Raw genomic sequence first — 14977 nt, forward strand, 5'->3', positions numbered from 1 at the left:
TATCACCCTTACCTTGTCACAACACAACTGATTGGCTCAAATGCATTAAGAAGGAAAGAAATTCCACAAATGAACTTTTAAGAAGGCACACCTGTTAATTGAAATGCATTCCAGGTGACTACCTTGTGAAGCTGGTTGAGAGAATGCCAAGAGTGTGCAAAACTGTCAAGGCAAAGGGTGGCTACAAATATATATTTTTAATATGTTTAACACTTTTTTGGGTACTACATGATTCCTTATGTGTTATTTCATAGATTTTATTTCTTCACTATTATTCTACAATGTAGAAAATAGTACAAATAAAGAAAAGCCCTTCATTAAGTAAGTGTTCTAAAACCTTTGACCGGTAGTGTATGTGTGTATGTGAGTGTGTGTATGTATGCAAGAGTTTGGGGGGACTGCTACCGGGGACTGCTGACTGGAAAGCTGAAGGCTCAATCCCAATTCCTTCCCTTAGCCCTCCCTCTCCATTTTGCGAGATCCCACGAGCAGCGTAGATTCGGAGTAGTGTTCCAATTCAACTTAAGGAGTATGGAGACTGAGTACGCACCCCTGAGGGGCCCCTGTGTTGAGGATATGTGTGGCGGATGTGTTGTTACCTACCCTTACCACCTGGGGGCGGCCCATCAGGAAGTCCAGGATCCAGCTGCAGAGGGAGGTGTTTAGTCCCAGGGTCCTTAGCTTATTGATGAGCTTTGAGGGTACTATGGTGTTGAACGCTGAGCTGAAGTCAATGAATAGCATTCTCACATAGGTGTTCCTTTTGTCCAGGTGGGCGAAGGCAGTGTGGAGTGCAATGGAGATTGTGGATCGGTTGGGCCGGTTTGCAAATTGGAGTGGGTCTAGGGTTTCTGCGATGATGGTGTTGATGTGAGCCATAACCAGCCTTTCAAAACACTTCATGTTTACAGACGTGAGTGCTACGGGTTGGTAGACGTTTAGGCAGGTTACCTTAGTGATATTGGGCACAGGGACTATGGTGGTTTGCTTAAAACATGTTGGTATTACAGACTCGGACAGGGAGAGGTTGAAGATGTAAGTCAAGACACTTGCCAGTTGGTCAGCGCATGCTTGGAGTACATGTCCTGGTAATCCGTCTGGCCCTGCGGCCTTGTGAATGTTGACCTTTTAAAGGGATTACATCAGCTGTGGAGAGCGTGATCACACAGTCTTCCAGTAGTTTAGCTCATCTGGTAGGCTTGTGTCACTGGGAAGCTCTCGGCTGTGCTTCACTTTGTAGTCTCTAATGGTTTGCAAGCCCTGCCACATCTGACGAGTGTCAGAGCCGGTGTAGTACGATTCGATCTTAGTCCTGTATTGATGCTTTGCCTGTTTGATGGTTCGTCGGAGGGCATAGCGGGATAGAGTCCGGGTTAGAGTCCCGCTCCTTGAAAGTGGCAGCTCTAGCCTTTAGCTCAGTGTGGATGCTGCTTGTAATCCATGGTTTCTGGTTGGGGTATGTACGTACGGTCACAGTGGGGACGATGTCATCGATGCACTTATTGATGAAGTCAATGACTGATGTGTTGTACTCCTCAATGCCATCGGAGGAATCCCGGAACATATTCCAGTCTGTGCTAGCAAAACAGTCCTGTAGCTTAGTATCGGCTTCCTCTGAACACTTTTTGATTGATCTAGTCACTGGTGCTTTCTGCTTTAATTTTAACTTCTAAGCAGGTATCAGGAGGATAGAATTATGGTCAGATTAGCCAAATGGAGGGTGAGGGAGAGCTTTGTATGCATCTCTGTGTGCAGAGTATAGGTGGTCCAGAGTTCTTTTTTATTTACATTTACATTTAAGTCATTTAGCAGACGCTCTTATCCAGAGCGACTTACAAATTGGTGCATTCACCTTATGACATCCAGTGGAACAGCCACTTTACAATAGTGCATCTAAATCTTTTAAGGGGGGGGGGGTGAGAAGGATTACTCTATCCTATCCTAGGTATTCCTTAAAGAGGTGGGGTTTCAGGTGTCTCCGGAAGGTGGTGATTGACTCCGCTGTCCTGGCGTCGTGAGGGAGTGTGTTCCACCATTGGGGAGCCAGAGCAGCGAACAGTTTTGACTGGGCTGAGCGGGAACTGTACTTCCTCAGTGGTAGGGAGGCGAGCAGGCCAGAGGTGGATGAACGCAGTGCCCTTGTTTGGGTGTAGGGCCTGATCAGAGCCTGGAGGTACTGAGGTGCCGTTCCCTCACAGCTCCGTAGGCAAGCACCATGGTCTTGTAGCGGATGCGAGCTTCAACTGGAAGCCAGTGGAGAGAGCGGAGGAGCGGGGTGACGTGAGAGAACTTGGGAAGGTTGAACACCAGACGGGCTGCGGCGTTCTGGATGAGTTGTAGGGGTTTAATGGCACAGGCAGGGAGCCCAGCAAACAGCGAGTTGCAGTAATCCAGACGGGAGATGACAAGTGCCTGGATTAGGACCTGCGCCGCTTCCTGTGTGAGGCAGGGTCGTACTCTGCGGATGTTGTAGAGCATGAACCTACAGGAACGGGCCACCGCCTTGATGTTAGTTGAGAACGACAGGGTGTTGTCCAGGATCACGCCAAGGTTCTTAGCGCTCTGGGAGGAGGACACAATGGAGTTGTCAACCGTGATGGCGAGATCATGGAACGGGCAGTCCTTCCCGGGAGGAAGAGCAGCTCCGTCTTGCCGAGGTTCAGCTTGAGGTGGTGATCCGTCATCCACACTGATATGTCTGCCAGACATGCAGAGATGTGATTCGCCACCTGGTCATCAGAAGGGGGAAAGGAGAAGATTAATTGTGTGTCGTCTGCATAGCAATGATAGGAGAGACCATGTGAGGTTATGACAGAGCCAAGTGACTTGGTGTATAGCGAGAATAGGAGAGGGCCTAGAACAGAGCCCTGGGGGACACCAGTGGTGAGAGCGCGTGGTGAGGAGACAGATTCTCGCCACGCCACCTGGTAGGAGCGACCTGTCAGGTAGGACGCAATCCAAGCGTGGGCCGCGCCGGAGATGCCCAACTCGGAGAGGGTGGAGAGGAGGATCTGATGGTTCACAGTATCGAAGGCAGCCGATAGGTCTAGAAGGATGAGAGCAGAGGAGAGAGAGTTAGCTTTAGCAGTGCGGAGCGCCTCCGTGATACAGAGAAGAGCAGTCTCAGTTGAATGACTAGTCTTGAAACCTGACTGATTTGGATCAAGAAGGTCATTCTGAGAGAGATAGCGGGAGAACTGGCCAAGGACGGCACGTTCAAGAGTTTTGGAGAGAAAAGAAAGAAGGGATACTGGTCTGTAGTTGTTGACATCGGAGGGATCGAGTGTAGGTTTTTTCAGAAGGGGTGCAACTCTCGCTCTCTTGAAGACGGAAGGGACGTAGCCAGCGGTCAGGGATGAGTTGATGAGCGAGGTGAGGTAAGGGAGAAGGTCTCCGGAAATGGTCTGGAGAAGAGAGGAGGGGATAGGGTCGAGCGGGCAGGTTGTTGGGCGGCCGGCCGTCACAAGACGCAAGATTTCATCTGGAGAGAGGGGAGAAAGAGGTCAGAGCACAGGGTAGGGCAGTGTGAGCAGAACCAGCGGTGTCGTTTGACTTAGCAAACGAGGATCGGATGTCGTCGACCTTCTTTTCAAAATGGTTTGAAGTCATCTGCAGAGAGGGAGGGAGGGGGAGGAGGATTCAGGAGGGAGGAGAAGGTGGCAAAGAGCTTCCTAGGGTTAGAGGCAGATGCTTGGAATTTAGAGTGGTAGAAAGTGGCTTTAGCAGCAGAGACAGAGGAGGAAATTGTAGAGAGGAGGGAGCGAAAGGATGCCAGGTCCGCAGGGAGGCGAGTTTTCCTCCATTTCCGCTCGGCTGCCCGGAGCCCTGTTCTGTGAGCTCGCAATGAGTCGTCGAGCCACGGAGCGGGAGGGGAGGACCGAGCCGGCCTGGAAGATAGGGGACATAGAGAGTCAAAGGATGCAGAAAGGGAGGAGAGGAGGGTTGAGGAGGCAGAATCAGGAGATAGGTTGGAGAAGGTTTGAGCAGAGGGAAGAGATGATAGGATGGAAGAGGAGAGAGTAGCGGGGGAGAGAGAGCGAAGGTTGGGACGGCGCGATACCATCCGAGTAGGGGCAGTGTGGGAAGTGTTGGATGAGAGCGAGAGGGAAAAGGATAAAAGGTAGTGGTCGGAGACTTGGAGGGAGTTGCAATGAGGTTAGTGGAAGAACAGCATCTAGTAAAGATGAGGTCGAGCATATTGCCTGCCTTGTGAGTAGGGGGAAGGTGAGAGGGTGAGGTCAAAAGAGGAAAGGAGTGGAAAGAAGGAGGCAGAGAGGAATGAGTCAAAGGTAGACGTGGGGAGGTTAAAGTCGCCCAGAACTGTGAGAGGTGAGCCGTCCTCAGGAAAGGAGCTTATCAAGACATCAAGCTCATTGATGAACTCTCCGAGGGACCTGGAGGGCGATAAATGATAAGGATGTTAAGCTTGAAAGGGCTGGTAACTGTGACAGCATGAAATTCAAAGGAGGCGATAGACAGATGGGTAAGGGGAGAAAGAGAGAATGACCACTTGGGAGAGATGAGGATCCCGGTGCCACCACCCCGCTGACCAGAAGCTCTCGGGGTGTGCGAGAACACGTGGGCGGACGAAGAGAGAGCAGTAGGAGTAGCAGTGTTATCTGTGGTGATCCATGTTTCCGTCAGTGCCAAGAAGTCGAGGGACTGGAGGGAGGCATAGGCTGAGATGAACTCTGCCTTGTTGGCCGCAGATGGGCAGTTCCAGAGGCTACCAGAGACCTGGAACTCCACGTGGGTCGTGCGCGCTGGGACCACCAGATTAGGGTGGCCGCGGCCACGCGGTGTGGAGCGTTTGTATGGTCTGTGCAGAGAGGAGATAACAGGGATAGACAGACACATAGTTGACAGGCTACAGAAGAGGCTACGCTAATGCAAGGAGATTGGAATGACAAGTGGACTACACGTCTCGAATGTTCAGAAAGTTAAGCTTACGTAGCAAGAATCTTATTGACTAAAATGATTAAAATGATACAGTACTGCTGAAGTAGGCTAGCTGGCAGTGGCTGCGTTGTTGACTTTGTAGGCTAGCTGGCAGTGGCTGCGTTGTTGACACTACACTAATCAAGTCGTTCCGTTGAGTGTAATAGTTTCTACAGTGCTGCTATTCGGGGGCTAGCTGGCTAGCTAGCAGTGTTGATTACGTTACGTTGCGTTAAAAGAACGACAATAGCTGGCTAGCTAACCTAGAAAATCGCTCTAGACTACACAATTATCTTTGATACACAGACGGCTATGTAGCTAGCTATATTTTCCTCTGGTTGCACATTTAACATGCTGATAGAAATTTGGTAAACCGGATTTAAGTTTCCCTGCATTAAAGTTCCCGGCTACTAGGAGCACCGCCTCTGGGTGAGCGTTTTCTTGTTTGCTTATGGCGCAATACAGCTCATTCAATGCTGTCTTAGTGTCAGCCTCTGACTGTGGTGGTATGTAAACAGCTACAAAGAATACAGATGAGAACGCTCTAATGGTAGGTAGTGTGGTCTACAGCGTACGGGCACATTTGTTGTTCTGCTGTTCTCAGTTGTTGCTCGTATGGTAGTAAGTGCATATTTGTTGCATGAGAGATATATGGAAAGCTAATACTGTTGCCAGTACAGGCATTGTGAAAAACACAAGTCTCGTGGTCAATGAATGGTGGTATCCATTGGCAGTTTCTGATATGCGTGAGGGATGTCTTGATGTCGTGATGTCCCATTCCCTAGGCCTTATTTAGCTCTCCACCAGTTGCTCTGCCACTCCCCCATCAAGGGACACTCAAAAATGAGGGCAGGAGGGAGGGGTGTTGGGATTGAGCCTAAGTCACATGTGCAGCCCCTTGGTTGATCTCTATGCAGCCTGGTGGTAACATCATTATCAGAGATTTTCTGTCTGTGTTTGATATGATTGGCCCTTGTCCTAATTTATTTACTTGGAACTGACTTGCCTTTTGTAATTACCCCTGAGGGGATAAATAAAGTTTTATTGAATTGAAAGATGATTTTAGCATCAGAGCTGGTATAGCTAACTAGCCATTTAGCATCAGAACTAGCATGGCTAATTAGCCATTTAGCATCAGTGCTAGCCTACAATGCCAGACTGTTCCGCTAGTCTTTTCTACTAGCCTTCTCTGCTAGCCAGTGCTAGCCATTCTGTTGGTTACATTCCACTAGCTGTTGGAAAAAATATATCTGAGCAGTGCGCAAACATGCATTTATCTTGTATTTTTTTGCTTTGATGAGAATATAACATTATTGGAAACAGAACACCTTGAATTAAGAAAGGATAAGAGTGATAAAAGGGGGAGCGGGGAGAGTGGAAGAAGGGAGGGAGGAGAAGGAAAAGTGGAAGAGAATACAAACGAAAGAGAGGAACCGGCCAGAGAGAAAATAGACTCAAGTTAATTTTGGGAAAGTAATGGCGAAAACAAGGGAAGAGAGGAGTGTGAGAGAGCCGAGAAAGTGAGCGAAACGAATGAAGAGAGGAAACAGTTGTCTTTGATATATGCAGACCTAGACTTTGTCCCTAATGGCACCCTATTCCCTACATAGTGCACTACTTTTGGCCAGAGCCCTATGGTCCCTGGTTAAAAGTAGTGCACTGCATAGGGAATAGGGTGCCGTTTGGGACGCAGACCCAAATCGCGTTACAGTGGATGGAACAGAGAGTCATCAAGTATATTTCACTCTTGGGCTTATTGTAGATACGCTATTACTGTAGTTAGTGCATCTGGATAAAGCTATTGATATTAGCCTGCAATTAAATAGCATACATATGTAATTGAAAATGAGCGGACCAAGGCGCAGCATGAGTATAGTTCCACGTATTTTGAATCTCCGTGAAACAAACAAAACTTGTAGTCATGACGTGCACACAGGCAACTAAACACAAACAATATCCCACAAACACAGGTGGGGAAATGGCTACCTAAATATGATCCCCAATCAGAGGCAACGATAAACAGCTGTCTCTAATTGGGAGCCATATTAGCACCAACACAGAAATAGACACACTAGAACACCCCCTAGTCACGCCCTGACCTACTACACCATAGAGAACCAAGGGCTCTCTATGGTTAGGGTGTGACAAAAGGGAAAGGTATTACTCTTTACTTGGAAATACATTGTAGTCAAGTACCTTGGTGAAAGCAGTGATGAATGCATGGGGATGCAGACTGTAGGAAGCAGAGGTCAGGGCCACTCAAGTGGAATGATTCAGAGATGGGAGACCTTGTAGATGAAATGAAAATAACAAATTGAAGATGATTATGTATACATTTATATCTCACTTATATGACGGCGATTTCGTCGACATTTCCACACCCCCCCCCCCTCTCCTTCTCCCTCCATCCTTCTAACCCCCAACTCTCGCTCTCCGTCAGGTACCCCAGAGAGTTTGGAGGAGAAGGAGCGTCAGCTTTCGACCATGATTGGCCAGCTCATCAGCCTGCGGGAGCAGCTCCTGGCGGCCCACGACGAGCAGAAAAAGATGGCCGTCTCACAGATGGAGAAGCAGAGGCAGCAAATGGAGCTGGCCCGTCAGCAGCAGGACCAGGTGTGAGGGAGGGAGGGAAACGGGGAGGGAGACAGGAAGGGAAGGAGGGAGGGAGAGAGAGAGGCAGGGTGGGAGGGAGAGAGAGAGGCAGGGAGGGAGGGAGAGAGAGAGGCATGGAGGGAGTGAGAGAGAGAGGCAGGGAGGGAGGGAGAGAGAGGCAGGGAGGGAGAGAGAGAGAGGCAGGGAGGGAGGAGGGAGAGAGGCAGGGAGGGAGGGAGGGAGGGAGGCAGGGAGGGAGAGAGGCAGGCAGGGAGGGAGAGAGAGAGCCAGGGAGGGAGGGAGAGAGAGGCAGGGAGGGAGGGAGGGAGAGAGGCAGGGAGGGAGGGAGGGAGAGAGGCAGGGAGGGAGGGAGGGGAGAGAGAGAGCCAGGGAGGGAGGGAGAGAGAGAGGCATGGAGGGAGTGAGAGAGAGAGGCAGGGAGGGAGCGAGGGAGAGAGGCAGGGAGGGAGGGAGAGAGAGGCAGGGAGGGAGAGAGAGAGAGGAAGGGAGGGAGAGAGGGAGGGAGGGAGAGAGGGGAGGGCAGGGAGGGGGAGAGAGAGAGGCATGGAGGGAGTGAGAGAGAGAGGCATGGAGGGAGTGAGAGAGAGAGGGAGGGAGGGAGGGCCAGGGAGGGAGGGAGGGAGAGAGAGAGCCAGGGAGGGAGGGAGAGAGAGAGAGAGGCATGGAGGGAGGAGAGAGAGGCAGGGAGGGAGGGAGAGAGGCAGGGAGGGAGGGAGAGAGAGAGGCATGGAGGGAGTGAGAGAGAGGCATGGAGGGGGAGGGAGGGAGGGAGAGAGAGAGGCAGGAGGGAGGGGAGGGAGAGAGAGCCATGGGGGTGGAGGGAGGGAGAGAGAGAGGCAGGGAGGGAGTGAGAGAGAGAGGCAGGGAGGGAGAGAGAGAGGCAGGGAGGGAGGGAGAGAGAGGGAGGGAGGGAGAGAGAGAGAGGGAGGGAGGGAGGGAGGGAGGGAGAGAGAGAGGCATGGAGGGAGTGAGAGAGAGAGGCAGGGAGGGAGGGGAGAGAGAGAGGCAGGGAGGGAGGGAGGGAGGGAGGGAGAGAGGCAGGGAGGGAGGGAGAGAGAGGCAGGGAGGGAGGGAGGGAGGGAGGGAGGGAGGGAGGGAGGGAGGGAGGGAGGGAGGGAGGGAGGGGGGGGGGAGAGGCAGGGAGGGAGGGAGGCAGGTAGGGAGAGAGAGAGAGAGAGAGAGAGATTATGTTTGGACAAGTACTTTATTCCCATCACCCCATTATGAGACAACATTCCATCACAAAAGAAAAGTGAGTGTGATTAATAGACAGATTTCTAAATTGGCCTGCTATTTAGCTGTTCAGACATGATGGGGTAATGACCTATATTGACGCCACTGAGAAGCCTTGCCTAAATGAATCTTGACACATGTTCGGATGAGCGACGTCCCATAATGGACAGACAGCCTGTAATTATATAAATACAAATATATATCAAATAACTTTTCAAAAATGGGGCAGCTGTTTTGTATTCTCGTTGAGTGAATATACACTCCGTTTTTGTATAATTGCAACTGTCTGTCACTGCCTAGGCTCCGCCCCTGGCGACAGGTAGCCAAGGAGGAGGCAGGCTTGTGTCAGTCAGGGTCGTAAACATGTCAATCTCACTGCTTCACTGTTGACTGATAGCGTCGCTTCAGCACGTGCTACTGCCAGTGTTGATTTGGGTTATATAACCCACTCTGTTCTCTCTTGTCTCCCAATATTTCCCCTTTGTCAAATTTTTGGACTCACCCAGTCTCAGCCCTTTCCCTCCTGTTGCTTCTCATGTTTCTCACTGAAGTATCCCGTCTCTATCTTCTGTCACCCAATGTCAAAAATAAAGATATGTTCAAGCTTAAATCCTCTTCTTTCCCGTCATCTCATCCCTTTTGTCTCACTTTGTTCTTTCATGTCTTGTTCTTGTCTCGTTCTTGCCTCACTCTGTTCTGTCTGTCTTGTATGCCTAGTCTTGCTATGTTCAAACTCAAAACTCTCACCTTTTGCGCGTCACTCTGTATTTTCCCTTGTGTCCACTCCAGCGCATCGTCGAACTCTCTCATTATTTTCTAATTGTCGTCTCGTCCTTGTCTCACTCTGCTCTGTCTCCCCAGATTGCCATGTTCAAACTCAAAACCCGAGCTTTTAAAGGATGTTATTCCCTCTCTTCTGTCATTGGTCAATACCTCGGTATCTCCTCTTCTCACTCGTGTCTCATTTGTGCCTCCCTCCAGATTACGACGCAGCAGCAGCAGCTCCTGCAGCAGCAGCATAAGATCAACGTTCTCCAACAGCAGATACACGTCAGTGCCCACTGCTTACTGTGGCCGCGCTCCTTCTCTTCCATCTTAGTCATGTGTTCATACACACACACACACACACACACACACACACACACACACACACACACACACACACACACACACACACACACACACACACACACACACACGTGTGCATGCACACACACACACACACACGATGGCCCCTGTAATTGACCTGTTTATAGGATCAATTGCTGGGTCATTGATCATGCCTAGATCAATACACTGTCCCCGGAGTCCCTACTACCGGCTTCTCTCTGCTACCTCTTCCGTTCATCAACATATTTTTTCCCTTCCTTTCTCCACACTTTCATTCCTCTAAATTCGCTCAATCATACATACTGGTCATCTATTTTTCTCTAGCTACTTGCTACCCCAAATCCCATCCCTCCCACACAATGTCTCTCTCCTCTTTCACTCTCACCTATATATACCCACCTCTTTTCTCCTTCATTCTCGTTCCTTCTATCGTGACAGAGTTCTCGCTCATACTCCCTCTTCACCAGACTTCACCAACTTTTCCCACTGTCCCGTCTTCAGCGCTGGTGCTGACTGGTTGCAGAGACACTGACCCAGACAGGGGAGCTTCTTCCCTCTCACACACGCCAGAAAAGGCACGCCGTGGCTGGGGAAGGCAGTGAGCCAGGGCCCCTTGTGCTCTGCAGCTCTGGAGGTGTTCTGCTTCTAACAAGCCCCCCCGCCGCTTTTAATAAACCACAGATCTGAGTTCATTAGGACCGGCTCTCGGGAGAGTCTGTGTGTGACAGCAAAACTACTAGTCTTTATGATCACGTGGCCTCAATGTGTCCTTAGGCTACAGTTTGTTTTGGTGTTGTTGAGTGAAGTAGCGTTTTGGCATGTCTGCTGCTGTTAAGAAGTGCGAACATGATCGGCAGACCTCGGTTCAAATTCTGTTTCGAAATCTTTCAAACACTTTGAGCCTTTGCTTTAAGTCTGGCTGGAGTGTCAAGTGGGTGGGGTTTTACACTTCAGACTTTTCTATTGGTTCCACTGCAACAGGAAAGCTCAGTCAAGCACAGATCAATTATTTGAAATGATTTCAAATAGTATTTGAACCCATGTCTGGCATACAGTTGTAAATACTCTTAAAAATGCTAAGTCCTTTTGAAATAGCTAAGTTGTCACGCCCTGACCATAGAGAGCTTTTTATTCTCTATGTTGGTTAGGTCGGGGTAGGACTAGGCTGGGCCATCTAGGTAATTATAATTATGTTGGCCTGGTATGGTTCCCAGTCAGGGGCAGCTGTTTATCGTTATCTCTGATTGGGGATCATATTTAGGCAGCCATTTCCCCTTTGTGCTTTGTGGGATCTTGACGATGTATAGTCAGTCGCCTGTGAGCACTATAGCAGCGGCACGTTTCGGTTTGCATTTATTGTTTTCTTTGAGTTTTACTACCTAATAAAGAGGATGGAACCATACCACTCTGCATCTTGGTCCACTCTTTATAACGAGCGTGACTTAAGTAAGCTTTGGTTGCTGTGCACAACGAATGCCCTTGTGTGTCTTGAACAGTCTTGAACAGTGATTAGGAATAATCAATTGTGATTATTATTATTGCTACCAGTTTATACCAGTCGTGACTCTAATGGAGTGTAATAGTGGATAACGAGTATAGGGAAATTACGTTCATTGACTTCTAACGCAATGCATTTCATGCAAGCAGTGACCAATGCTTAGTGAGGAAATAGAAGCTTATTAGGGTCCATGGAAATCACTGCATAAAATGTGTCATTATTAGAAAGAACATTATTCTAATGAGTAGGATTACTCCTATTCTATTCTCAAAGTAGCCTATATATGTATTATAATCTTAACTCCATCTGTAAAACACAATGCCTTGAAATATGGATTCACTTTAGAGCCCGGCCGCTGGGGTCCTGGCTGTTTATGCAGTGTTGAAAGTGTTTTGGCCTTAAACATACATGCAGCCCGGCACCACAAGAACAGTCCGTCTGCTTCTACTGATCGACTCCAGGCCTGCTTCTCCTTCCAGGCTACTGGGGACCAATGCTCTGAAGGGACTGACCAAGGGCTACTGTTTGGGGTTCATTCCCCGGCCTGCGTCCCAAATGGCACCCTCTTCCCTATATAGTGCACTGCCTAGGGAATAGGGTGCCATTTGGGACGCGGGGGCCCCCACTGTACTTCTGGGGGGGACAGCGTTTCACGGCATTTTGACGAGATCAGCATGAACCCGTGTGTTAAACGATGTTCCCCAGGTTCACACCTGTACTTCCCAGGTTGGAGTAAATTCAATTGCCCAAGTCCTAAATCCCTAGCATTTTGGAGGACTGGAAATTACCCAACTTTTCCCTTTTCGCGAATCCAAAAGTACAACCGCTTATGTCAAAGTTGTTTTCCTTTCTCTGGTTGTAATGTTGTTGTTTTTTTACCAGTCTTGCGCTTTACGGTGAGGGAGAGCCCAGTTCAAAGTGACACTGGTTTTGTGGCATTTGGTTTTTAAATGGCCTGTAGAAGCATCAGGGTACTTCCAAGGGTTAACGGAACCTTCCGACAGCCTCATGGTGAAATATTTGGTTACACACGCGCGCACACACACACGCACACGCACACACACACGTACACTCTGGGTGAGTGATGGGTGCCCCTTCCTTTGTTCGTCACGGTGGTTGACAGGCATGTGTCTTTGTTAAGTGAGCCCTTAATGTGTCTCATATTATCTTGGTTTCCGCAGGGCCACAGAGGCAGGCCCAGACTACAGATCCCGGGCAAAAGCTAACAGGCCTAATTAATGACTGCAAACCCACACTTCATTCTGTCCCCCTCAGTTCTTCAATCATCTCCTCTTGCTTTAATTTTTCTCCCCTCACTTAAATTTTTTCTTTATTTTTACTCCTCATCCCTCTCTCGTTCTTCACCTCCTCTAGGAGGAAATGCATCTGCTCCTTGCCTTTGAGCGCACCTCACCCCCGCTCATTTGTTCCTCTTCTCCTCGTTACTGTTTTCCCAAGGGTTTCTTTTTTTTAGATTCCTTATCAAGCCGGTTTCCACCCTTTTTTTTTTACCTCCACGCCTTCTCCCTTAAACCTGACCTTGTCCCTTCTGCCCAGTAGCTAATGCCGTCGCTCTTTAACAATTAGGTATAAAAATGTCTTGTTCAATAGCCTCAGCAAGCAGGGCGGGACACAATGGCTCGGAAAGCCAGTGGCCAACTGTAATGTCGAAACAAACTCAGCAACTATGGAAAATGACAGGAAGTGTGAGCCATCATGGTGATTGGCTGGTAAGGGATTTGTCTGGAGCCAATGTTGCTGGCAATGCGCACAGAGGATATTTACACGTGTTCGGGAAATGAGTAACGCACATTTGTTACGCACACACATACACACGCGCACATACACCACATTAGACAATCGTGAGTTCCTTCGGGAAGAAACACCATTTCCGGGGTTGGATGATTTCAGATGGAAACGACCTCTGCGCTTTCGGAGGTGTTTCCCAATCCTGTTCTCGTGGAAGCCGAAGGGGTGCTAACACACCTGATTGAAATCTGTAATCAAATGCTTGACGAGGATTTAAATCAGGTGTGTTAATGCTAGAGTTTTAAAAAAAGAAAAAGAAAGAAAAGAAGCGTCTCTTTGGGCCCCCTGGACCAGGAGCTGGAAACACTGACTTAGAATATGTCTTAAAAGCTGCTGATATGAATGTGTGGGTGTAAAGCATACAAACAGTAACTCTGCCTACCAGCCTAAACTAGACCCCCCAAAAAATGCAGACGGACAGGAATCCATCTCGCAGACACATATGCGTACTCCCTCTTTCTTTCTCTTCATTTTCTCCCCCCACCTCTTTCACATACACATTCACACTCTCTCAGTCCCCAACCTTACACACACACACACACACACGCACACACACACACACACACACACACACACACACACACACACACACACACACACACACACACACACACACACACACACACACACACACACACACACACACACACACACACACACGTTACTGCCCCCGCCTCCCACCCCACCCTTTACACAGTAGGACCATTAATACCATGTATGCATGTGTGTGTCTGCGTATGCGTACATGTGTGTGTGTGTGTCTGGTGGCTAGTTGGGGAAGGGGGCCCTATGTTTTTCTTACGGCTCGGGGAGAGCAGGGCAGTCCATTCATCCCTCTCTCCCCCCTAGAAGAAGGCCTGCACTTTGTGTTTGTACTGGTGGAGGGGAGTCTAGGCATTCCCAGAGGAACACAATGAATGGAGCATTCAGTCCCGCTTTCCCCTCCACTTGGACACGCAGACTTTTCTTCTCCCCGTCATTCTCGCCCTGGTCTCTCGGTGATGTCACAAGACGTCTGTGTGTGTGTGTGTGTGTGTGTGTGTGTGTGTGTGTCTTTGTGTCTGGGCCTCCTGTGTGTGCAGTGAGAGGGAACCTTATAGGGCCTTCCAAGAGATGGCAATCAAGAAAATCCCTCCGCAGTCTTTGAGAGAAGCACACACACGCTGCACAGACACAGTCAAGGCCGGGTTGTTTGTGTCTGCTCTCTTGTTCACCCATGCTCTTTGAGTTCACACCCTAGAGACACGCCACTCACTTAACAAAATCAGTCACACATGTTCCCCTTATATTTTCTCCACTTCTACTTCTGCCTGACTGGACCACAACGTTACTTTCCTTTTCCAGCGATAATTTCAGGTTAAAAAAAAAATAAGTAAGGTCAGATAATCAGAGAGTGTCACTGATTATGATGATGTTGATGAGAGAGAGAGGGAGAGGGAGAGAGAGGGGGAGGGGGAGAGAGAGAGAGAGAGAGAGAGAGAGAGAGAGCTCATTAACTGTGCATACATATAGTACTAATAGATTACTCAAAAGAGAAAACCCTCAGGCTTGTCTTTGATACGATCTCGTCGTCCATTCAATACCAACCTCATTACTTTAACTACTTTGATGCTAACTTAAACCCCCACTTTGAGAGCTTTCAGGGTCAGATAAAATAAACTACACACACACACAGCATTATGTTGACTTTCCCAGGGAAACTGCTGTTTTTTTTTTTCTTCCTCCCAAGTTGACCCTTCACTCCTCTGCTCCTGTGTTTGTGTGAAGGTCTCTGTG

The 14977-nt window shown here is 49.1% G+C and overlaps 1 protein-coding gene across 14 annotated transcripts in view; it reads left to right on the forward strand.

Annotated features, from left to right (window-relative positions):
* Positions 1 to 14977, forward strand: part of LOC118396216 (transcription factor SOX-6-like) — a 165726-nt gene that overhangs the window by 111004 nt on the left and 39745 nt on the right. For all 14 annotated transcript variants that reach the window (XM_052465442.1, XM_052465448.1, XM_052465443.1 and 11 more), the window contains 2 exons: positions 7379 to 7551; positions 9766 to 9834. In XM_052465442.1, coding sequence (XP_052321402.1) covers positions 7379 to 7551; positions 9766 to 9834 — 242 coding nt within the window. The remainder of the gene's footprint in view (positions 1 to 7378; positions 7552 to 9765; positions 9835 to 14977) is intronic.

Source organism: Oncorhynchus keta, chromosome 17 (assembly GCF_023373465.1).
Source record: "Oncorhynchus keta strain PuntledgeMale-10-30-2019 chromosome 17, Oket_V2, whole genome shotgun sequence".
Lineage (NCBI taxonomy): Eukaryota > Metazoa > Chordata > Actinopteri > Salmoniformes > Salmonidae > Oncorhynchus > Oncorhynchus keta.